The sequence below is a fragment of the Theobroma cacao genome, chromosome 6 (assembly GCF_000208745.1).
Source record: "Theobroma cacao cultivar B97-61/B2 chromosome 6, Criollo_cocoa_genome_V2, whole genome shotgun sequence".
Lineage (NCBI taxonomy): Eukaryota > Viridiplantae > Streptophyta > Magnoliopsida > Malvales > Malvaceae > Theobroma > Theobroma cacao.
The window spans coordinates 2,212,477-2,238,226 of record NC_030855.1 but is presented as its reverse complement, the minus strand read 5'-3'; the positions used below and the strand labels follow the sequence as shown (position 1 = coordinate 2,238,226).

General features: G+C 34.4%; 3 protein-coding genes across 4 annotated transcripts; all 3 read left to right on the top strand.

Moving 5' to 3' along the window:
• Nucleotides 525-14,688, top strand: LOC18595277 (topless-related protein 4). 2 transcript variants are annotated; one of them, XM_018123656.1, is made up of 28 exons: nucleotides 525-932; nucleotides 1,165-1,344; nucleotides 1,432-1,545; nucleotides 2,706-2,864; nucleotides 2,964-3,141; nucleotides 3,239-3,374; nucleotides 4,776-4,825; nucleotides 5,133-5,286; nucleotides 5,423-5,532; nucleotides 5,630-5,699; nucleotides 5,985-6,058; nucleotides 6,912-7,007; nucleotides 7,077-7,172; nucleotides 7,574-7,701; nucleotides 7,880-8,114; nucleotides 8,197-8,361; nucleotides 8,434-8,532; nucleotides 8,710-8,853; nucleotides 9,223-9,333; nucleotides 9,421-9,600; nucleotides 9,690-9,818; nucleotides 9,899-9,994; nucleotides 10,179-10,367; nucleotides 10,728-10,894; nucleotides 10,990-11,172; nucleotides 12,027-12,494; nucleotides 13,484-13,835; nucleotides 14,198-14,688. In XM_018123656.1, exons 1-28 carry the CDS (start codon nucleotides 853-855, stop codon nucleotides 14,534-14,536), a joined length of 4,482 nt encoding a protein of 1,493 aa, XP_017979145.1. In that variant the 5' UTR covers nucleotides 525-852; the 3' UTR covers nucleotides 14,537-14,688. The 2 variants fall into 2 exon arrangements, with proteins under 2 accessions (XP_017979145.1, XP_007023214.2); XM_007023152.2 differs by having other exon boundaries at nucleotides 4,713-4,825.
• Nucleotides 16,957-17,742, top strand: LOC18595275 (hevein-like preproprotein). The gene has a single exon (XM_007023150.2). It carries the CDS (start codon nucleotides 16,968-16,970, stop codon nucleotides 17,565-17,567), a length of 600 nt encoding a protein of 199 aa, XP_007023212.2. The 5' UTR covers nucleotides 16,957-16,967; the 3' UTR covers nucleotides 17,568-17,742.
• LOC18595274 (phosphatidylcholine:diacylglycerol cholinephosphotransferase 1) lies at nucleotides 21,983-23,844 on the top strand. The gene is made up of 3 exons (XM_007023149.2): nucleotides 21,983-22,564; nucleotides 22,660-22,797; nucleotides 23,021-23,844. The coding sequence occupies exons 1-3, from the start codon at nucleotides 22,151-22,153 to the stop codon at nucleotides 23,336-23,338; spliced, it is 870 nt and encodes a 289-aa protein (XP_007023211.2). The 5' UTR covers nucleotides 21,983-22,150; the 3' UTR covers nucleotides 23,339-23,844.

Below are 25,750 nucleotides of genomic sequence, written 5' to 3'. Positions count from 1 at the left end.
TTCTACTCGAAGCACACGCAATTCTTGTCAATGATAACTACGGTGTCTTATCAGCTTTGATAAGTTCTCTTTCTTCTAGGTACAGTTTCCTATCACCTTTCGGTCACTGTCCTTATCATTGACACTGAACCAACAGAAATCCCGGCGCGTTTTTTATCTTCGACTGACAGCTGCCAATTACATTTATCCACGTGTCCAAGTTAAGAGAATTAACTGTACGCGCGAAAGGGCGCTTGTCAACGTAAAGTTTGAAATCAAGAAAAGAAGTTAGTACCTGTCTTGAAAGGGAGAAGTACAGTGTGGTGCACACCTTTGGAAAATATTATGCTCCACACATCAATTAGTGGGCCATAGTTAGTCTTGAACCGTCCATTAATAAGATCAAATTGAATGAAAGCAAGTGAACGTTTAAATTTGATAGATCCCTTTACCCATTGACAAATCGACACATGGTATAATTGAAATAACATAAGTGGATGCAAGTCCATTAATTCAAATGCTGTTGGCAGTCCACCGTATCATTTACTCCCCGCTTCCAATGACGGCAATTTTTTTATCATTTCCCTTTTATTTTTTTTTCTTCCTACCGCATTTAATCCTGCAGCGAAGCAAGCTAACAAAAATTCCTCACTATAAAACGATTCATCATCTCGTCGTTATTCACAACAATCTTAGTCTCGATCTGCGTTGTCTCTTCTTGTTTTTCATTCTGAAAGTCAATCCAAAGCACCTGTTTTCAATTTGGATCGGTGAAATTAGCCCTAATTCTTGCGTTAATTCGTCCTGTAATCTTCTGTGTTTGGATCGAAGAGAGAGGAAGAGAAAGGACAAAAAAGAAAAGAAGAAGAGGAAATGCCTTCGTTGAGTAGAGAGCTGGTATTTCTCATTCTTCAGTTTCTTGATGAAGAGAAATATAAAGAAACTGCTTATAAGTAAGCTTAATTTCTCTTTATTTTTTTTCTTTAATTTGATTTTATATGGCTGCTTTCCTATTCGGAGAAGAAAGAAATGTAAACTTAGAATATTAATTTGACTTTCAATTTTCTTTAATATTTCAGAATTGTTATTGGTTTGAACTTTGAAATGTTTGAAATATTATTTTTTATGTGTTTATTATTTTGTGATTTATATTTTGCGTGTTTGTTTTTATTTTTTTAAATAAAGATTGGAGGAAGAGACAGGGTTTTTCTTCAATATGAGATATTTTGAGAATTGTATAACCAATGGAGAATGGGAAGAAGTTGAGAAGTACTTGTCTGGATTCACAAAATTTGATGATAATCGATATTCTATGAAGATTTTCTTTGAGATTCAAAAGCAAAAGTACCTCGAAGCACTTGACAAGTAAGTTCATTGAATTATAAATATCACAGTACTAGCTTTCTTTCTAAAATATTTTGTTTCAATTCTTTTTGTTTTGGGTTTTTTTAGGCGTGAAAAAGGTAGAGCTTTGGAGATTCTTGTGAAAGATTTGAAAGTGTTTTCGACGTTTAATGAAGAGCTTTATAAGGAAATTACGATGCTATTGACTTTGGAAAACTTTAGGTAAGTAAAAAATGTTTTTGTTGGGCATAGTATCCTTATTAATGCTCATGTTATTCTGGAGCATGTTGGATTATTTATGGCTCCAATGGAAATGCAAATGTTTTACTGCTGGAAAATGCATAGTGAGTATCTTTCTGGTATTGGAGTGTGATATGCAAATATTTAATGTATAAGTTTAAGGATGCTCTATTATAATAAAAAGGAATGCCATAGGAAATTGTAAGTCATGCATATGGTGAAAAAGGTCATTGGCATTTTTAAGCATAAATGTCTTCATGGTGTAAAAAGGAAGGAACTGTGTTGTTAGCTAAATAATAATAATATCAATGCATTTAGCTTTTTCTATCATTTTTCTATTTTAATCACTTGATATGGATGGAACACTCAATTTTGAGTCTTTTTGATTGCATAAGTAGTAGTATTTTGTTCAGATTAAAAAAAGTGTTTATGTTTATTTTTGTGATTTTGGAGTTTGATTGCATGTTATTGGTATTGATTTGGTAAAATTAATAATATAAAATTTTTATTATGGAATTTTCTTTGAGTAAAACCATTTTCTGGAGCTTTTCACAAAATTCCTGATTATTTACAAATTGTTAGGCACTGACTCTGCTGACCTTGGTTTATCATCAATTATTCAAATTCTCTACACCGTGGAGGTCAGTTTTAGAAAGATGGCAAGACATTTTCTAAGATGTAAAAAAAAAAACAGATGTTGATTCTTCATTTTAAATGTTAATGAAATGCTCAAAAATTTTGTAATGCATACAGTGTTTTACGGGTGGATAATCTTTTGATTGGATTCTCAAATGTCTCAGCTAAAGAAGGGTTAAAGTCTAGATTTCCAGTATCTACTTTTCATTTGCTTTTAGAGGAAAACTGGTAATTGGTTTGCAGAGGAGGGAATGGACAACCTCAGGGAAAGGAGAAAATAATTAAGAAATAGCACAGAGATTTTTCTTTTTCTTTTTGTGGCAGATATTTACTGAACTAAAACCCTAAACCAATCACTAGCATCTAGTCAAGCTCTGCTTCTATCAGAGTGATATGAACAATGCTTACTCCCTTGCAGATATTTATGTTGAATGGACAAAATTATGCTTAGTTGTAAGAAGTGTTTCCTTAGAAATTTTCATTGTTCCAATGTGAATAATTTTCAGGGAGAATGAGCAGCTATCCAAGTATGGAAATACCAAGTCGGCTAGGGCTATAATGCTTGTTGAGCTCAAAAAATTGATCGAGGTAAATCCAGTTTTCCGTGATAAGCTTCAATTCCCCACCTTAAAGAATTCTAGGTTGAGGACACTAATCAATCAGAGGTAATTTGAACTAATTTGTGTTTTCAGTATTAATTATTGACTTGAAATTATATGTTCGATGGGATTCTTTATGCTTTCACTCTTGCTGTTGATTTGCAGTTTAAATTGGCAGCACCAACTTTGCAAGAATTCACGGCCTAACCCCGAAATAAAAACCCTTTTTGTAGACCATACTTGTGGTCCACCAAATGGCGCTCGAGCTCCTTCGCCTGTAACCAATCCTTTAATGGGGTCCATTCCTAAAGTTGGCGGTTTTCCTCTAATAGGTGCTTGTGGTGTAAGTCTCTAATAGGGATCAGAGTACTCTTTCTTGTTGTTGTTAAAGATGTTCTGTTTCTCCTGTTTATTTATGTATCCATTTGCTTTTTATTCAGCCTTTTCAACCTGCAGCAGCTTCAGCCCCAGCACTACTTACAGCATCTATTGCAGGATGGATGGCTAATCCATCTTCTGTGGCGAATCAAGCAGTTTCAGCTAGCCCTATTGGTCTATCTGCATCTGGTACTGCAGGTAATCATTATAATCTGCAAATCAATTCTGTTATGTTATTATACTCTGGCAGTTTTATATAGTTTTGGACACATTTTAGTAGAGGGAAAAAAAAAAGGAAGGGGTGTCTCTTTAAACTTGATAATCGTTTTTTTTTTTTTTGCTTGGTCAAGATAAGAATTTTATTACTCATCCCATAAGGGAAAACCTGGAAGAGTTTAGGAGGAACAAAAGAGTAAGCAGAGCTAGAATTTGTCTGTTTGCACAGGACATAAGACACCTTGACACCATGTACATAAAGCTTACTGGCAGTACAAGACTTGAGTCTAAAACACAGAGAGCATAAACTCAAGAACAGCAGTTGCAAACTTGCAGTTCAGACAACCTAGACAATTAAAATCAATAAAAACCATGAGCACAAACACAATTCTCCTAGACAGAGAATGCATTTCAAGGAAGAGAATGCAGTTTACTGGCAATTTAAACTTGATAATCTTGTCACATGATTACATTTCAAGAAAGAGAATGCATGTAAGGAGTCTTTTATTTTTATAAGCAACTATAAATCTACAAGATGGTGATCTTTAACGTTATAGGTGATGCATTCTCTTTTAAAAATGTAATGAGCATATATTGTTGGGACATCCAAAGGTAAATTACTTTCATGAAAGTAGATCTCCATGTTTTTATGGAAAGACTATTTTCCATCCTTTTAGAATGTAATCTTGATTTTGACTCTCATCCCCTTTTAAGAGTGTCTATCCTCCTGAGTAACTGGTATAATTATTTAGAGGAATTGATTTCTAGTGTTGTGAAGCATATTTAATAATGATGTTTAGAATTGCTGGTGTGTTCTTGACTATTGGTATTGTGTTAGAATTGAGGGGTAGATTGGACATGAAAACTAATTACTTTACAGTTATACTGGCTATTTTACAAGATCGTAGAGAAATTTTTCCTTCCTCTGTTTTAGGTGCTTGATACTTTATTAACTATCTTCTTCTTTGTCTTTTTTTATTTGTTATTATTATTCATTTATTTTTATGTCTGACCTTTACTTGTAAAATTATGTTTCAAAACTGTTGCATATTCACTTCTTTGTATCTTTGATTCTGTTCTGTCTTTTGGTTTTAAGATTTTCTTAAAAATTTTTTTGGTGGTTAGGTACATTTAGCTTGACTGTGCTCATAGACTAATTACATCTTTTTGATTAGTATTTTCTTTTGTTCACCTGAATCTGCTTGATAGACCTATAGGATTTTTTCTTATCTTTTAATTCTTTTGTGTTCTACCTTTTCAGTTTCAAGTAGGTCTTATATCTTTCTTTCCTCTTATTGTTTGTATTTATTGGCATTATAGCATCTATGGTAAAGCGCCCTAGGACTCCAACTATTAACCTGGCAATGGACTATCAAACTGCAGATTCTGAGAATGTACTGAAGAGACCAAGACCCTTTGGAATATCTGAAGAGGTACTATGTCTTCCCCTTGCCCTTCTCTCAGGTCTTATTAGGTTAAATAGCTGCAATTCTATGCCATTGCTTGGTACTTTGAAATTGTTTTATCCATTTTATAGCAATTTTTTTTTTATTTTGCTCTGTATTTTATTTCAATTTGATAGTGGTCAAGACCTAAAAGATGGTTATATCAAAACGTGATGTTCAATATTATTTAGAAATCTCTTGCTTTTTTTTATCTCTACTTTTCCTTTCTTTTTTCATTCATATTGGTATTTGAATTTAACGTATTTATTTTGACATGGCTTATTTTGCCTTGCAGATGAACAGTCTACCAGTCACATATCCTGGCCAGAGCCATGCCCATACATTGTACTCTTCTGATGATTTGCCTAAGAGTGTCTTCGCAAATATAGATCAGGGTTCAACTGTTAAGAGTATGGATTTCCATCCTGTGCAGCAAACTTTGCTTCTTGGTTAGTACTTTTTGTTGAAAATATCTGTTTGTTTCTTTGATTTTGGTTACTTCATTTCATTGTCTAGTCACTAGAGATTTTTAGATGAAAATTTCATCGACCTGTCTATATTTATGTTTTTTCTTCTTGAATTTAGTTGGAACAAACATTGGTGATATTTCAATCTGGGAGGTAGGGAGCCGAGAGAGGCTTGTGTCTAGAAACTTCAAAGTTTGGAATCATGGTGCATGTTCAATGACATTGCAGGTAAGTTTCCTCTGTCCGAAAATTCTAGTTGGATGACATGCACGCGATTCTTAGGATTGTTTTTTATACTGATCTCACTCCAATGTCTGCTTTATAGGCAACCTTGGCTAGTGAGTGTACTGCTGCAGTGAATCAGGTTATCTGGAGTTCAGATGGTGACCTTTTGGGTATGTTCTAGTGGATCTAAATTTTGAGATTGACTCTAATATTTGTAGTCTGCCATTAATTAAATATCGTACAATCTATTGTAAAGTGCTTAAAGCAAGTATTTATTTCAACCTTAATATTACCTTTTCAAGAATAGGGCATTTCCTTTTATGCTACTTTCTGGGACCCCCATGCCTCTGTGGCCTCTACCTCTTGCAGGGGTGGGTGAAAATTTATTGAAGCTTGTAATTAACTGTTAAGCATTTTCTTGTGATGATATTTCATATTTCCTATTTTTGGTACAGGTGTTGCTTATTCCAAGCATATCGTGCATGTATATTCGTATCATGGCAGTAATGATTTAAGGAGTCATCTGGAGGTATGTTTAACATTCTTTGTAGATGGATCATATATTTGGCACTTTATGAATCATCCAATCTGTAATACCTAGATCATCTTGTGGTCAATTATATGTTTCACACTCACATATATATATATATATATATATATATATATCTATCCATCTATTAATAGAAAGAATTTATCCATAAATCAATTATATGAACCTTTAAATCATATAAACACCACCTAAATTAATGATAATTTACCATGATTTGGCTGATATTCTGTAAAACGAGTTGGAACTCTGTGAACTGCTGTTTAAATCTTCTAGCTGGGACTACAGAAGTGGAGATAAGAAATTGAATGACAGTGGTTTCACGTGTAGCAGCAGTGGCGTGGTATTGAGATTTATCCATATACTCTTAAGTTAAAAATATGAAAAGAAAGTCATTTACAAAATAACCATGCATATCATTCAACCATCTGAATACCAAATAGAATATTGATATAATTTGGTCCAGTCACCCAAAGTGAACCCTGGTTAGACTAAAATTGTCCTGCTGTTGAGATCTTTTTGAAAATAAAGGATGCCCACATGAAAGAATTGTTACAGTCGTAATAATTGGATGGCACTATGCAGGACTGTGGGGTGGATGACTGAGGTTAATTAAACATGATTCTCTGAGATTGTTGCTGCAGAATTGCATTTGTACTATATATATATAGCATTACCAGGAAGCTATTAATTGGGGGTTTAGATTTTTTTTTCTTTTTCCTTTCTCGATAGAGGCCACTCCTTTGTTGCTTCAAGAAGGTTAAGTAGTGAGTAAGATTCTTATCTTTTATTTAAATTGGCAGCTGATTGCTTTTCTATCTATGTAATTCTCCAGATTGAAGCTCACATTGGTAGTGTTAATGATCTTGCTTTCTCTCAACCAAACAAACAGTTATGGGTCGTAACTTGTGGAGATGACAAGACAATTAAGGTTTGCTTTGTTCAGAAAATTTCCATCCATTAGAAACAGTAAGCTCCTTAAGACTTCAATATTATGCAGGTGTGGGATGCTGTTACTGGTAATAGGCAGTTCACTTTTGATGGTCATGAAGGCCCTGTTTATTCAGTGTGCCCACATCAGAAGGAAAACATTCCGGTATCATTTTCTGTTTTGTTTTTTTCCTGTTTGAAATATTAAATTATTTTCCTTAGATTTATTTATTTATATATTGTTGGGGTGGCGGTGATTGTGGGTGTCAAAATTTCCTTAGTTTTACCAAAATGAAATGCTTTCAGTCCTTATCCTCTGTCTCAGGAGTTGATGATATCAAAATTCATCAAAAGTAGATGTAATTAAAATTATATTCTCTCCGTTTTTGGAAACTCTACCCTTTCAAATTAAAAAGCTTAAAAAATTCTCATATTCTTGAATTTTTTATATGCAAATGAGAATAATGATGGGCTTGCCTATTGGGTCCTTAGAAGGTCTTTCTACTTATTTCCTTTTTTACTTAGATCTGCTTATTGATTAATGATGGTTTCTTTTCCCTCCACCAGTTCATCTTTTCCACAGCCATTGATGGAAAAATAAAAGCTTGGTTGTATGATAACTTGGGCTCAAGAGTTGATTATGATGCACCTGGTCATTCATGCACAACAATGGCTTACAGTACTGATGGGACAAGGTATGTTTTTCCTTTTTTTTTACCCTTTTGAGTGGCCTGAAAATGGTTACTTTAGTGTTCTTAGTATTATGTAATTTTATTCTGTACATCTTTATCTTATATTCTGTTATTACATCTTTGTCTTATAAAGTTACATATACCCTTCCAAAAAAAAAAAGAAGTTACATATACATTGCAGGTTGTTCTCATGTGGGAGTAATAAAGAGGGGGAGTCACACATTGTTGAATGGAATGAAAGTGAGGGTGCTGTCAAACGAACATATTGTGGTCTTGGAAAGCAGTCCGTGGGGATTGTGCAGTTTGATACAACCAGAAGTCGATTCTTGGCTGCTGGTGATGAGTTCCAAGTCAAATTTTGGGACATGGACAATGTTAACCTCTTAACAGCCATTAATGCTGATGGTGGATTGGCGGTAATGGGTGTCTTGTTAATCTAGTTTTATGTATCTTAGAATTATCTCTTTTAAGTTCGCAAGTATGATGCATGTTTTCCAGGCTTCTCCTTGTCTACGCTTTACTAAAAATGGAAATCTGCTTGCTGTCTCAACAAATGACAATGGAATTAAAATACTTGCCAATTCTGATGGGATTCGGCTCTTGCGCTCCATTGAATCTTGTGCTCTTGATGCCTCTAGAGTTGCTTCTGCAGCTGCTGCAAAGGTAATCTTTTAGATATATTTAATAACTCCGATATTTGAATAGAACAAATTTTGAATGCACTGTTTCATTCAGGGACCTATAATCAGCACATTTGGTACTTCAAGTTCAACCACTGGAACAAGCATTGCCGTTGCAGATAGAAGTGCTCCAATGACAGCTAATGTTGGATTGGTAAGCATTGATGTCTGTCATGTGGATTACCATGATTCTTCTTTGAAGAGATCTGTTTAGTTTTTATGTTTAGCTGTTCATAGAGCTGAACAACTGTGTCCTGGAACCTGTTGAAAATGTTTGAGATTCTTGGGGATTAAATAACAGTTCTTCAACCTGTTGACTTGCTTCTTGCAGAATGTGGACAGCCGCAATTTGCCAGATGTGAGACCAAGAGTTGCTGATGAGTTGGAGAAATCTAAGATCTGGAAGCTGACTGAGATACATGAACCATCTCAACTTCGTTCCTTGCGTCTTCCAGACAGCTTCATGCCAATTAGGGTATGCATTGCTCTGTGACTATGTTCCCTATTATTTGATGTTAATTCATGTGTGCTTCCCACATTGTGTTTCACATTGCTGGTTTGAGGGTATTTTGAAGTTGGGCTTGAATTGAATTTGGCATTGTTCTTCAAGAATTCTGGTTTTTCATTACCGAAAGAAAAGCTTTTAAGATTGGACTATTTTGAAAGTTTTAGCTTAAGTTGTTTTATGTCGTTGTTTCACAATTTTACTACAAAGTGTGGAACTTTGCAAATAAATGTGCTGACAATTCATTAAAGAGAAAGGTTGGATATGACGCATATGCTTAAATTTGTGAATTTTAGTTTTTACCTCCTGCCCCTAACTATTTTTTCAATTTCAAAGCAGCTTGTTAGAATGATATATACAAATTCAGGAGGTGCCATTCTAGCATTGACTGATAATGCTGTACACAAATTGTGGAAATGGCAGAAGAATGAGCAAAACCTTACTGGAAAGGTGTTTACACTTTGACGTTAAACACTGCATTGTCTATCATTTAGTTACTTGTCAACCTCCTATTTACAAATGCTTTGGTTCCTCTAGGCAACTAGTTCATTACAACCACAGTTATGGCAACCTTCTAGTGGAATAATGATGACCAATGATATACGTGAGACAAATCAAGAAGATGCTGTTCCGTGCTTCGCTCTCTCTAAGAATGATTCTTATGTTTTATCGGCATCAGGGCGGAAAGTTTCCTTGTTTAATTTGATGACATTCAAGGTAATTTAAATTTCGTGAATCATTTATTATTTTTGTCCTTTTGCTTGAAATGTAGATGTAATGCATGCTGGTGATATTTTCTTTGGCAGACAATGACAACATTCATGGCTCCACCACCTGCTGCAACTTTTCTTGCCTTCCATCCAAAGGACAACAACTTTATTGCCATTGGCATGGATGACTCTTCAATTCAGATTTACAATGTCCGGGTTGATCAGGTACTTGTTTTTAAGTATAGAATTTAGTATTTTGAATAATTAGTAAAAGCTTATTTGGAAACTTAAATTGCTCTGTTCAGGTCAAAAGCAAGCTGAGAGGTCATCAGAAGAGAGTTACTGGCCTTGCATTTTCTAATGCTTTAAACGTTTTGGTATCCTCTGGAGCTGATGCGCAGGTATGTTTTTTGTGACTTGTAGAACTATGGAAATGTTAAAGATCTTTTAATTAGTTTCCAGAATTGAGATGGGTTGGAGACAATAAAAAGACTTTTTCATATTGCTAGTCTTACCTTTCATCATCTTTACCACAAATGTGAACTTGTAGAATTCTGGAATTTTAAGATCTTATACTGTTTCTAGCTCTGTGCGTGGAGCATGGATGGATGGGAAAAGCTTTCCAGCAAATTCTTACAGATTCCTAGTAGTAATGTGCCAGACCCTTTTGGACAGACCCGAGTTCATTTTCACCATGATCAGATACATGTACTTGCTGTGCATGGATCACAGATAGCCATATATGAAGCTCCAAAACTAGAGTGCCTTAAGCAGGTAGGTACATTGTGCTTTGAATTTTATTGTATATATATATATATATATATATATATATATATATATATCTTCAATGAGATAGATTATTATCCAATTTGTCACCTGACCATTCCATTCTCCTGTGTCTTTCTTTTTAAACCACTTTTATACCCTACCCTTATCCTAATTATATGAAAAGTCATTCTTACAACAAAATTTTAGTAAACAAAATATCTTTAACTCTTTTTCAATTATTTAATCACACATGTAGTTTATATGTGCCATTAGTTTCTAGTCTCTTGAAACTACTAGTTGCTTATAGCTTCAAAAATTAACTAGTTTTGAGTTATGTTGTGACATTTTTCTTACTTCTTGTGACAGTGGATTCCCCAAGAGTCTAATAGGTTAATCACAGATGCTGTGTATTCAAGTGATAGCCAGTCAATCTATGCAAGCTTTGGAGATGGAAGTGTGTATATTTTCGTTGCCACAACCCTTCAAGTTCGTTGTCGGATTAGTCTTGGTGCATATCTACCTTCAAATCCTAGGTATGCCTTGCCCCTCACTAACATTCATCAGACATGACATTCCTGTAATATATCTTTTCGCCTTGTTACTGACATTATTGCTTGGCTGATTTTAGGGTATACCCAGTAGTAGTTGCAGCACATCCATCCGAACCCAACCAGTTTGCACTTGGACTGACTGATGGCGGAGTGCATGTTCTGGAGCCACCAGAAGAGGGGTGGGGCTCCTTGCCTCCACCTGAAATTGGTGCTGGACCTAGCATCTCGGCAACAGGCGCCGGATCTGATCAACAGACCAGGTAGCTGAGTGCGTCCTGTTTTAGGCCCCATTTTGTTTTAGGGGGAAGCACAGTGCGTTTTAGGTTCTCAGCTTTAGGATACACATGCCAAGCCCTATTGGCCGAAGCCGTTAGAGTGATATATAGTCCATAATCATTCATTTTTAGTGGGATTTAGACCTTGGGGTCTTCCCTCCGTAAATAGCACCAAATAGGTACAGAAATGTTGAATATAATGAAAAGAGTACTAGTTAGGAGGGAGGAAAATTAGTCATTAGCACCGAGTTTTCATACGTTTGCCTCCCTAATATTTCGTCGAATAATTACATTGTTAATTCTGGGTTTTTTACATATGATTGAATGAAAATATCTCATTATTATTTTTATTGTTTTTGTTAAGCGATCAACAAACTCGAATTATCTATTATCTTACAAGTTTCTCTTTGTTTTAGGAGTTTTCATTTAAAGTCCAAAAAATATATTTATTAGATGAAAAAAATTTGTGCTTATAAATTAAAATTCGTTTCATTTTTAATTATGAGATCCTTTCTCAAAATATTTACTTTTGCTCCGTGCTTTGACAAAAGCTGTTGGTAGTACACAGGCCTTGCCCCATAAGGACCCCAATGAACCAGAAGCATCTAAATCTAGGACCATATCTATGAGATTTAGAACGATCCAGTAAACCAGAACACGTAGCCATTACCCCAGTAACGACTCCTAGCCACGTGTTTTAACTTAAGGGCTTTTCCCGTTCCAGGAGAAGCCACGTGGCACATCTCTAATCTTAGTCATGCAACGACGCAAACCCCTACGTTGACACGTGCATGCAAATAAAACTGCACTACTCACATAAATTTCTACAAATTCTGAAGGAGGACCAAGTCGAAGCAGAGGCAGAGCAAAACCAGAAGAACAGAAATGCAGCAACGAAGGGATGAGCGAGACGCCACCAGCGCCAAAAGCACTCTACGGTTATTAGAGAATACGGTGAGAGATATATTGGCCGACAGGAGGAGGCTGGTGGAGGTACCGTACACGGCGACGCTGGGTGACACCTTGAACGCATTGGTGGCCAACAAGGTGGGGGCGGTGCCGGTGGCTGCACCTCCAGGGCATTGGATTGGGGCTGGTGGCACAATGACCGTGGAGTCGGATAAGCTGACTGGGGCTGTGAGGAAGCACTACATAGGGATGGTTACCATGCTCGATATCGTGTCACACATTGCTGATGATCGGACGGGTGGCGCTGATCTTGATAAGAAGATGGTGGTGCCCGTATCCTCGATTATAGGTCAGTCTCTCGAGGGACTTAGCCTCTGGACTCTCAATCCAAACACAAGGTGGGTATACGTTAAACGTTACACCTTATGTGTGTATATGTATTTGGTGCACTTTCTTCATGAACTCTGTTTATTTTATTTCAAATATGAAATTGACTTGTTGTATATTAAAGAATTGAAAATTCAGATGTTTTAAAATATTGCCCATTTTTCACCCTTTTTCCCTTAAAATTAGACTTAATTTTCCACATTTATTCGTACTATTTTAACATAAAAATAGTACAAATTTAAGACAAAAATCATGTAACTTTTTTATACAAAGCTTACCAAAATTATAATATGAATTATCCTATGTAGATAATATGATGAAACAAATTCAAAAAACTCAGGGTTGTCCACGGATAGAGTATCCATATCCATATCCATTTTTATAAAAAAAATTTATTAATCTCTTTGTGCTATTTAATTATTCATGTTATTTAATTACTCGAAACACGTATAAGATAATAATTGTATTTCACAATTAATATCTATACAATTTATTAATAATTAAATTTATAAAAACAAATAAACATTAAAATTAAAATTTAAACAATAAATTATTTTAAAAATATATCAAACATTAATTTAAATAATAAATAAATCAATATTTACAATAAATATTATTAATAAATATTCATAATCGAGTTCGGATATTTGATATATCTTACCCGAACTCGAAACTAGTAAAAGCTTTTTCTGTGGCTTGGGTATATTCAATTTGGAAGGCAAAAGGCATTGTAATAGTTATAAAAAGTGTAGTCATTTGGGGTGCATGGTAACTTTGATGGCAAGGTGGTAAAAGAGAAGTAAAATGATCTTAATGAGCTAGAAAGCATGAATTGGTGTCATTAATAATCTCAAATATTTGTTGCAAGTATCCATAAGTTTCTCTGGATATCCAACCCCAGGCTAGGCTCTAGGCCATTTTCTAAAGCAACTAGTAATACAGTTGTGGTTCTGTCTTCAGAATGCTAGCTTAATTAAAAATTGCTATATCGATGGTGCAGCCTTTTAGAGTGTATGGAGCTGTTTAGCAAGGGAATCCACCGTGCGTTGGTTCCCATGGACAGCCAAATGGAGAACGTCCAAGGAGTTGAACTTGTGGAGTCGGCATCTAGCTATAGGATGCTCACACAAATGGACTTACTGAAATTCCTCAAGGACCATGCCTCTGAACTGGAGGATATCATATCAAGCAGTGTAAAGGAATTAGGTACCATAAATGAGAATGTTTATGCCATTAACGATCGTACCAAAGTGATCGAAGGCATCAAATGCTTGAGGACTGCTTTGCTCAATGCTGTTCCTATAGTTCAGTCCTCTGATGACATTGAAGAAGATCACCGACAGCTTATAAATGTAAGTCACTCTCTCCTGCAATTCAAACTTAATTAATCCTGCAGCTCAACCTTTGTATTAACTGTTGTCGAACCATAATTAAGCCCATTTCAGGCAATGTGTCCAGTGATTTTTCCACTCAAGTGAACTATGCTTTGATTCCTCAATATTTGCAAGGTCTAAACTCTGGTGTCTCTGAGGCTGTGGACTCTGCAATTATTATAGGAAAATGAAGTAAACTTGAAGAACCAATAATTGTAATGATAACCTTGGAATGATCTAATTAAACATATTAGTTGTGCTGTGCCTGTCGTTAATGCATCAATCAATGTTTTGCAGGCCATCCTGTTTTCCTAATTAATGTGTTCAAGTTTTGAGTGCAGGGCAAAGGGAGGAAGCTCATAGGTACATTTTCTGGAACAGATTTGAGGGGTTGCCATTTCTCTGCACTGCAGACATGGTTGCCTCTAAGGGCTCATGAGTTCACAGAGCTAGTGTCAACCAGCCCTCTATTTGCAGCTCGGGAGGGCCTCTCACCAAAGCAACTCGTGACTTGCCACCCTGACTTGCCCCTCTCAGAAGTGATCGACAAGGTTGTCTCTCAACATGTCCACCGAGTTTGGGTGGTGGATCAACAAGGTTTACTCGTCGGGCTCGTTTCTCTCAGCGATATAGTCAGAGTTATGAGGGTTTCAATGTTGTCAAAGATCGACGTAATGTAATCTTAACACTCCTTGATGATCAGACAGCGTAAGCATCTTAGAATCTTGTTGTCCCTGTTTTAGTACTTTGGAAACTTGTGTTCATTGTACATAATAAATTATGCTTTGCTAGAAGCCTAATCCCAGATTATGAAACATGCAGGTTATAATTAGCTTACAACAAGTTCCAAATCCTCTAAATAATAATCAAGAATGATAGATTAGATTATACTTAAGCTAATTAAATATAAAAGTTCGACAATCTGATCTTTAAATGCTTTAGCTGTGGCCCTTTGGACCGCTCTCAACTGGGTCTGGGTGGAGTTGGTTAGCTATCAGCATAAAATTATTGGAAATGATTCTTTAGATTTTCAAAACTACCACTATCCAACTTCATTCTTAATCACATTTGTTTGTGTTTTGTTTTCCTTGTTTTGGTTAAGACAGCTTGGTGATTCTCAAATTACAATTATATCATGATTTAAGGAAATTAATTATAAGAATAATATAGTTTTTAGACTTGATAGTTTTGGATATGATACAAAGTTTAACGCGTTTAGGTTTTATGGCACAAAAATATTCATATTTTATGCAAATTGACACGTGATCAACTCATATATGATATATTTTACATGTTTAATTAATCGTATTAACAGGTTAATCAACATTACTAAAATGTTTTATCCATTTCAACTCATTTATTAAATTATTAATATTTAAAATATTGAAAATATATGATAACAATATCGTGTCTAAAAAAATTAAATCATATTTAAATGGATTAATTGTGACATATCTTGTAACATGTTTGATAAAAATGTCGTGATATCATGTCAAAGATTGATACAATTAATTAATCATATCATATTTGTAACAAATATTTGTTACACTCTTATCTTTGCACAACATATTAAACGTGAATATTAACATAATCCATAATATTCCAGTACAACAAGTTAACACGAATCAGTAGTCCTTGCTTCTTTGAATTAGTATTAAGCACTCGTTTATATAATTATATCAGAGGTTTATCTCCACTGTCCATCATTAATTCATAAATACTATGTATGAAACTCCCTATCAAGAGAAAGAATCTGAACAATGTACTTTTCTATATATAGTTGCAACATTTTTATTATGTGTAACATTAAGGGAATAAGAGAAGGAAATCCGTCACATGCCCTGCCCATTTGTTAAGGTAACAAAATGGCCCTTTCAAAGCAGTTTGGTGAAGGAATTGAAGTCCCTCTTATCCTCATGTTAGGCTTGATTATCATCAAGGTGGCATATTTATGTCCCAAAGCACATTAAATTCAACAACAGAAAATCAACCACCTAAAGTTTGTGTCGTCACTCTAAAGTCTCAAACCAAACCTAACATCAATCGATCCTCAAACTCACCACTCATTATCATCTATGTTGGCCATGTCTTCATCATTTGCAATCACAAGTTAGAAGCCTCTAGCTGATTTTCCAAGCCTTGGAAGGCTTGGATGGTAACCATTTTCATGCAGGAACTGTTCTTTTCTAGTATATAAAGAAACTTTGGTGCTTGGTAGTAGAGTCAACCGATCAATTATGCACCTCCCTTTGGTTGTTGTGATATTCATTTTTGCTGCTTAAATGAGATACAAACTGGGACAAAGCTGAGAGCCATCAAATTTTGTGGCTATAGGAGCCTTTTAATGTTAAAAGGACACATGATATTATGGAACATGGATGCAATTGTGATGTTCATATATTTGTTTCTGCGGAAATAGTTCAACCGGTTATCATTTGAGATAAAACTTAATAATGAATGAATTATGATATGAATTGTTATATGAATGTATGAATATTACTTTAAAAAAAAAATTAAAAGATCTAGAGTCAACTTTGAACAACATTAAACTGTAAATTAGTCTTATAAGAGTATAGGTATAGGTCGGACCCATATATATTTGAGCTACTTCAGGTTCAATTTTTTGTTTTTTGTTTTTTACTTTTATAACCCATAACATTTTCATACATTTTTAATCACTATTCATATGTGTTGTGTTTAAACTTCATCCCATAATAATATTTCATCGATGAATAATAACGGATGTGTTCAAAAATAGTGAAGTAAAATCTCATTTTTTATTATATAATTTATATGAATAATAAAAATTTGATTATATTAGCATTTCTAGGTAATTACTCATTCATCACAACCATTGGAATGATCATTTAGCTATGACCATAAAGGGAGAAACTGTTATATGATGACACTATTCAGCAGCCAATTTGGACTCTATTCTATAAATTGAGGAAGAATTGTAATGAAAACTTTTGTTTTTCAAGGTATGGTCTAGATAATCTTGAGCCGAACAAGTTTGAATCAATCTTCAGTCAAGGTCAGATGTAATAAATGGAATTTGGCAACCCTTGCCCCTATAAATTCAAGCAACCCTTTGAGCTGCCTTGAAATCCAATGAAAAATACACAAAAAATGGGTAACTTAAGCCTATGCCTAGTTTTCTTAGTTTCCTTGTTAGCTAGTACTGCCACCGCCCAACAATGTGGACGGCAAGCAGCTGGCCGGACTTGTGCCAACAACCTTTGTTGCAGCCAGTTCGGTTACTGTGGCACTACAGATGAATATTGTTCACCTTCTAAAAGTTGTCAAAGTAATTGCTGGCCTAGTGGTGGCGGTGGAGGCGGTGAAAGTGCGTCCAATGTGAGGGCTACTTATCATTTCTACAACCCTCCACAAAATGGGTGGGACCTAAATGCTGTGAGTGCTTATTGCTCAACTTGGGATGCAAACAAGCCCTTGGCCTGGCGCCAGAAGTACGGATGGACGGCCTTTTGTGGACCAGTAGGGCCTCGTGGCCAAGCATCTTGTGGAAGATGCTTAAGGGTGACAAACAGAGGTACAAGAGCTGAAGCAATTGTGAGAATTGTTGACCAGTGCAGCAACGGAGGCCTAGATTTAGATGCGGCTGTGTTCCAGCAGATTGACACGGATGGAAGAGGCTATGCGCAAGGCCACCTTATGGTAGATTATCAGTTTGTCAACTGTGGGGATTGAAGCACTCAAAGCCTATTCAAATGATGTAATAATAAGAGATTTCCTCTTATAAATCAAGCTGCATAAGGAATAAAAAGCAATTGAAGTTATTGAATAACAGCAAAAGAAATATTAATGTATCAATTGTGTCATGTCTTTTAACTCTTATAATAGATATGTTATATATGTTCACGAAGACTAATACACATTAATTAATCATGTCATGATCTATTAAACTCTTTTTTGTTTTTTTTTAAAAAGTAATTTTAGTATTGCCAAGAGTCAGGATTTCACGTTTGGTGATGAAATTGAAGTCCTTCTTATCCTCGGGATAAAATTCAAAAACCTACTTTAATCACTCTAAAAGGGCACTTTGATTTCTCTTGTTTGGAAATAATATTTTGATCATTTGATTATGAATATTGTTAGTCAACAGTTTAAAAAAATACAATTTAATATTAAATAAATATTTTAAATACAAAGACCCTCTTTTATAAAAAAAAATGGTATCTCTTTTCTCTTCCAAAAATCTTAAAAAAAATATATAGGAATTTTGATTTTTTTTTCAAATTTTTATCTTTTGCACTTTGATCCACTGGAAGAATTTTGTAATAATCAACGCCCATTCTTTGAATTCCTTTTTTCTTCCTTAACTTGAAGAATTTTCTCTTCCCTCTTGACAATTTTTTTCTTTTTTTCATAATTTTAGTTTCTTTTTAAAATAAATTATTGTATTCATCAAGGATCGAGAAGTTACAAAGTATTGTTTCAATTTTCACCAGTTTAGTTTGAAAACTTTGCACAGTAACCTACAACTCCCTGCAAAAACTATAAAAACTTGAACCAGCATAAGTGTTGGGTTACCTTGCAAAAAAATACAAAATATTTTTAACTAAAGACTAATAATGTTAACAGTGAAACAGCTAAAAGTATCATTTCAAAATAAGAAGAACCAAAATATCTTTTTAGAATGATTAGAGGGGTTGTTTGGATTTTACCCCTTATCCTCATGTTAGGCTTGATTATGATCAAGGTGGCATATTTGTGTCCCAAAGCACATTAAACCCAACATCAGAAAATCAACCACCCAAGGTTTGTGTCGTCACTTCAGTCAAGGTTTATCGTTTATGTATAGGTCCTGTGAGTCACTTTAAGTCGTGTGGTAAGCCTGGTTGACGTTAAGGTTAATGGTTTTGTGATGGTAAAGAGGGAAATGTTTTTGTGCTGTTCAGGTCAATGTTTTTGTGTGGTAGGCCTGGTTGATCGTCACTCGAAAGTCTCGAACCAAACCTAACATCAACTCACTAATAATTACCATCTATGTTCACCATTCTTTATCATTTCAGTTAAAAGAAGAAAAAATTTTGTATGATATAAAATTGTATAAATTTCAAAAAAATCTAAATTATATATGTTAAAACTAATTTTAATTTTATTTATAATTTAATTTTAATTAATTAACAATATTATAGTGTAACTCTAATAAGATATTGTAGTATAATTAGATAATAAAATTAGATAATAATTTTAATTAAATAATTTGTATAATTATCTTAACAATTTGTGATCACAAGTCACGGCTGATTTTCCAAACCTTAGAAGACTTGGATGATAACCATATTCATGCAGGAACTGTTGTTTTCTTGCATGCGGGCACATTTATACAATAATTAATTAAAGGTTGGTGCTTGGTAGCAGAGTCAACTGATCAAATTATGCACCTCCTTTTGGTTGGTGTGATATTCATTTTTGCTGGAAAGTGGAACGACGAATAGATCTGACAATTCGTGTTAACATGTCATAAACGTGTCAGACACGATTAAACATAAAACACGTTAATGCTAAATACGAACACGACACGTTTAATATTCGTGTTCAAATTTAAAATACGTACACGTACACGTTTAATACACGTGTAACATGACACGGCACGATTAACATATTTATTAAACGTGTCAATATATGACATGATATGATTAATAATATGTTTAACACGATTAAATAAAAATATTTACAATTAAATATAATTTTATTATTTAAATTTAAAATCTATAATGATAAAAATAATTATAATAAAATAAAAAATAAAAATAATATCAAATAATCACCAAAAGTTAAAAATTGTGGTTGAGCATGTATAATTACATTATACCCTTTATAAATTAAAAAAACTTATTAAAATAATTATTTAAAATTATTTATATAAAGTTAAAATAGTTTTTAAATATTAATTTTTAATAGGTTAATAAATGTGTCACGATAATACAATTAAACACCATAACACGATTAAGTAAACATGTTTAAACATGTTTGTCGTGTCAGACACGTTAAGACAGAAAATTGACACGTTAAGACGTGTCAGACATGATTAGATACGAAATACATTAAAATTAAACCCATCTAAAACCTATTTAACCCATGTCTTCTCATATCGTGTTAACATATTGTATTTCAAATTGTTAGGTCCAACGACGAAGCTGATATCCACCAAATTTTATGGTTAAAGGAGCCCTTTGAAGCTAAAAGGGCACTTGATGTTCATATATTTGTTTCGATAGAAATAGCTTAATCGGTTATCATTCGAGATAAAACTTCTAAAGTGATAAAATTTAATAATAAATTAATTATGATATGAATTGTTACGTAAATATATGAATATTCTCATAATATTAATTTAATTATTACTTTTGAAAAATTTTTAAATTTAAAGTCAATTTTGAATAATGTCAAATTGTAAAGTTGATCTTATAAAATTATGAATCGAATCAATGTCTAAACTTTTTGAGATTAACCTTATATGCCTAGATTGGCCAAAGATGGTGGCAGAGGTGACGATTAGTTTTTAATTTTTACTTCGAATCGAGTCATTGACTCGATTCATAATCTTGTATAATCATCTTTTAATCACTTTTTATAAAATCTTAAATCCGTTACTTCTTATATAAAATGGTCCAAGATTCAAATTTTAAGATCATTCACCCGAATCGTGCTCATCCCTAACCATTATCAAATGCGTTTTCGGAAGGCATACTCGGTCTAATTACCAAGCTTTGCTTGTCTTGTGATTTTCCAAAAAAAGAAAAGAAAAGAAAAGAAAGAAACAATCTTCGTGAGGGAGAAAATGGTCAGGATTTCATGTAAGAGGGGTTCTAAAGGGGGTGAGTCTTGGGAGAAAGAAGGCCAAAAATAGGGTTCGTTCGATCGTAAAACTGTGCAGTAAGGTTTTAGATTTTTTTACAGTTGATTTATTAATTAGTATATAAACTCTTTATTTAAAGAATAAAATTTAAATTTCTCTTTTTTCAATTATAAAAAAATAACAAACATGACCACGTGCGGTGAAACAGAATATTAGGTAAAAGTTGTTGAGGTGGCTCTTCAGTATGGCATGCAACTATTACAGGAATTTTGCTCCAATCGTTGTTTAGTATCAGTCTCTTTGATTGGATACAATCATACAATTCTATCAATAAATACTTAAAAATACCCACCATTTATAATACATTTAATGAATCTCACTCCTATTTATAAGGTCAATTTATTTAATTTTTTATGAAAATATAACGATTTATTTTTAAAATTTACATATAAAACTTTGAATAGTTCTAAATTTTGTATTTCTTTCTAATAAAAATTTACAATATTAAACTTCTAATAAAAATATTAAATTTGTAGAACCAATATTCAATTTAAAATCAATTAACTGTCAACAGAGAAGAAGACTTTATTATATTTATATATTTAAAAAATTTATAATTTAATTGATATGTAAATTTTTTTAATCACCACGTTGATAAAAAAAAATTGGATATAAGATGCAACTAGTTCCCCTCTTCCTTGATTTGCTCCAATTCATTAATTAACCAATTCAAGATGGCACATGGCAAATGAGCTTAGAGAAAAATATATTGTTTTGTAGCAAAACAGAAAAGTCAAAACAAAGAGGGAAAAAAAAATTTATTCCGCACATGGAGATCTTATAGATCCACTTTTATGAGTCCCTTATGCATTTTTCAAGTGCAATTAATTAAAAATGTATCAGATTAAGAATTATTATATTTAAAAAAATCTTTAAATTATTTTAAAATTTTAAATAAACCATTATTCTTTTATTACAATTAGTTAAATTTTTATATTTTTATTTTAAATCAAATAATTTATTATTACTAATAGTTTATTAATTATTATTAATTAAATTATTATTTATATTTTATATTTTGCTTGATATTAACATAAAGTACACATAAAAAGTGAAAAATATCATAACATCATGTTTGACATGTCAATATATAATATGACCTAAAATAACAAATAATTAAAAATAAAATAGTTTAGATTTAACTCAACCGCGCGTTAGATCCGTGCGAAAAGTCTTGGACGTTTCATTAGTTCTTGCCTCGTTGAAAACCAATGAAACTTACCTATTGTACAAAAACCAAAACCAGAATTTTAATATTCTTTCAATCTTCTGGGATCTTTTCTCACCAACAATTCTTTGGAAACCCCGCCATTTGTGTTTTTTATTCAATTTATATGTAACCATTGACGATCACAATCACTTTCTTACCCCCTCATGTGTCCTTCTTCCATCGCCATTACCAACCATGAATGCCGCAGCCGCAGCCGCCACCACTACGGCCCTTCTCAGCTTTCCTTATAAACGTTCTACCAAAGTTAACGGCCAAACCAACGACGTTGACGTCGTCGCGGCTAATAACAAAATGGGTGTTCATGGAAATGGTGGTGGTAATCATAATGTTTTCAATGGGGGCGTTCATTATGGGAAAGCCTCGTTCCTCAAGTGGACTTTAGATGACGTCGTGTACGTGGCGAGATATCATTGGATACCGTGTGTTTTCGCGGCGGGGTTGTTGTTTTTCATGTACGTGGAGTACACGCTCCGGATGGTGCCGGATTCCTCGCCGCCGTTTGATTTGGGGTTCGTCGTCACCCGCTCATTCCATCGCGCGTTGTCTTCGTGGCCGGAACTTAATACGTTATTAGCTGCTCTTAACACGGTATCTATTTGAATGGTTTCTAACTTTTCTCTAAGAAAGTTTGATTACAATAAAAAGCATGATCTGATCTTTGGATACATATGTTTTGGGGTTAGGTGTTTGTAGGGATGCAGACAGTTTATATACTATGGACATGGCTAATCGAGGGTCGGCCAAGGGCTACAATATCTGCTTTGTTCATGTTTACTTGTCGTGGGATTCTTGGTTACTCCACGCAGCTCCCATTACCCCAGGTTCTTAACATTTGAAAACTTATCCTTCCCTGATTTGAATTGTTTGATTTCATTTCCATAAAATTGGTATCATCATGTTTGATTGATTTCTGTAATGAACAACACTGTCAATGGTATCTTTGTCTTTGTCTGTAGTTGTCAGGAACAGGGTAGTCGTAATCCCTTTTTCATAACTCTGGTTGGTTTTTGGGTTTGATCAGCTCATTCAATCATGGAATGACAGGAATTTGTAGGTTCAGGAGTGGATTTTCCAGTAGGGAATGTATCGTTCTTCCTGTTCTTCTCGGGCCATGTTGCTGGATCTGTGATTGCGTCGTTAGACATGAGGCGAATGCGTAGATGGGAATTGGCATGGTTATTTGATACATTGAATGTGCTTCAAGCTGTGAGGTTGCTAGGTACCAGGGGTCACTACACCATTGATTTGGCTGTCGGTGTTGGTGCTGGAATCCTATTCGATTCCCTTGCTGGCAAGTACGAAGACAGCAAGAGAAAATGTGCACTTGTTTCTGGTACCATGAAAGAGGGGTTGTTAAGCTAAGAAGAATTGCTCAAATGGCAATGTTCGAATTTGAATAAGACAATGTAAATTGCTGCTCATATGGGAAAAAGAAAAAGGGGATGGTCGTTTAGAAAACAAGTTAAAATGGGGTGTCGATGTTCTAATCCTTGTGCTTTTTTGATGTGGCCTCTGTTTTCTTGGGGTGCTTACATTGCTTGCTTGCAGTCATTTCACATTTGTCAATATTCTTTTTGGCATAGGATAAGCATGTTAAAGTTAGAGCCTAGGATGTGTTTTTGGACTACTTTCTTTGTCCTGTTCTGGAAGTTGAATTCATGAAAGAACTTTACCTAAGCCCTATGCCCATTCAAAGCATGTGCTCTGTCAATCGTTTTTTGACAGGTCAAATCGTGTCTCATTCGAAGAATCACAGTCTTCAACATGGTTTTCATGGCATACAAAGCCTTTTCGCTTTTACTTGTCTTGAAGTTTGGCAGTGGCCCTGACCTAGTAACCTGGATAGAACTGGACCAGTTTGATATTGATCCATAGCTAATACTTTATTTGTACATCCTTTTCATTATGCGTTGATTTCTCAGAAAGATTTATTATCTATGTCCTCTAGCTGCTGAATAGTGGTGTCAGATGGTCCTAATTAAAACCAAGCTGATGAGCTTTCAGCACATTTTAACATTGCTTTCCATCTTTAATCATAGTCATGGATATCCTAATCCTCTGTCTATCTTTCTTCATTAGGTAGACTTAACAGAGATATGATATTTTCAGTTGGAGAGATAATTACCATTGACCGAACTTAATTGTTTTACAATTATCCTGGATGCCAATCTGTTAGCATAAATATCTCTGGATGGCAAGAACTATGCGGCTAGTCAAGTGAGGCCTTGCCTTCATGTCAAGGCAAAGGGCATGGATGCTGCCGTTTTTGCAAGGGTTTATCGTCAACCAAATTATAGTAAGATTCTGCAGAGTTTCTAATCTACATTCTGATATTATCATACTGTCAATAAAATATTTTTATCTAATTGAAATCCCAACTCCAAACCCTGCTTAAGCATCAAAAGAAAGCTCTAAAGATCCTTGCCACCAAGCAAGTCAAACTCAGTCGAATCATGCGGTGAACATATTTTAAGGATATATACCTTATGCTACATTCTATACAAGAGTTGTCTCATTTTAATCTTCGCAACTGTTCCGATATACTGCAACTAATATCAGGATGGAGATGATAGCCAATTTGTAATATAATTATCCTGTACCTCATTCATATGAATACATGCAGCTTTAGATTCGAATTTCTTGAGAAGGCACCAGCAGGGAAAATGCCCTATAGAAGAAACATCATCCTCTCACTTGTCTAATCTGAACCAATTCAATCATTCCAAATAGAAATTAACTCAAGTGTAAAATGAAACAGAGAAATTCACAATATTGCATGGTTTGGCAATGAGTTCTCTAGTTTATTTCAAAATAAAAAATGAATTTTTCAAATGTACTTTCCAGATCCACCCTCCCTACCCCCTGCCAGCAACATAGAAGAAACATTTTTACGTAATGCATGGCTTGCCAAATTTTGCTTCACTTCCAAACAGTTACAGGTATGACAATCACGAATGCAAAAATTAATATGTGTTCATAGCACAGGACAATTATCTTCAACCTAGAGGCAGAAGACTCAAAGAGCCCAAGTATGCATAAATTTACCTGGTTAAAGAATTCAATTGGTCTGTTTTGCCAAGCCTTCGGAACTTGGAACTGTAGTCTGTAAGGACCATCCCAATTGGCTCCATTTGTGAATGAGAAGATCAAGTTCACAGCTGCCAAAGTAAAAGTAGATTTTAGGAGTTGAGGAGAGAGTTGAACTGTCCAAGAGAAAAAAATTTGTGAATGTTACAAACCATGCTTAGGAACGCATATCTGGATGGTGTATATTGGACTATCAGCCTTGCCTCGAGATTTCCTCAGCATTGCTCTCGGTTCACCACCACACATGATAGGCTGATTGAAACCTCCTGCAGAGTTACAGTTGAGTAAGTTGTTAGCCAAGGACTTCAATTATCTACTTGCATACAAAACCTATAGTCGAACCAACAATGAATCAAATACTAGAGCCCCTAGATAAACCACTGAAGAAAGAACTACAGGCACCACTCACTTAACCAATGGTAGCTGAGCCATGGAAAACAAGTTGTGGAAATTATCAAAGATCCATTTGAGTCATGCCATGAACCAAGGTCATTCAACTGTGAGGTATTTGAAATGATTACAAGTTATTCTATCCCCCCTACTTTCATTTTCTTTTCTTTTTTCCTTTTATGATGGCACGCTCCTGATAATGCAGAAGAAAATCAAAATGTTCCTATTTTCTGTAATAATGTCAAGAACCAAATTTCTGAGTGTTGCTATAGAACCAAATGAAGAAAAACTGCTTCA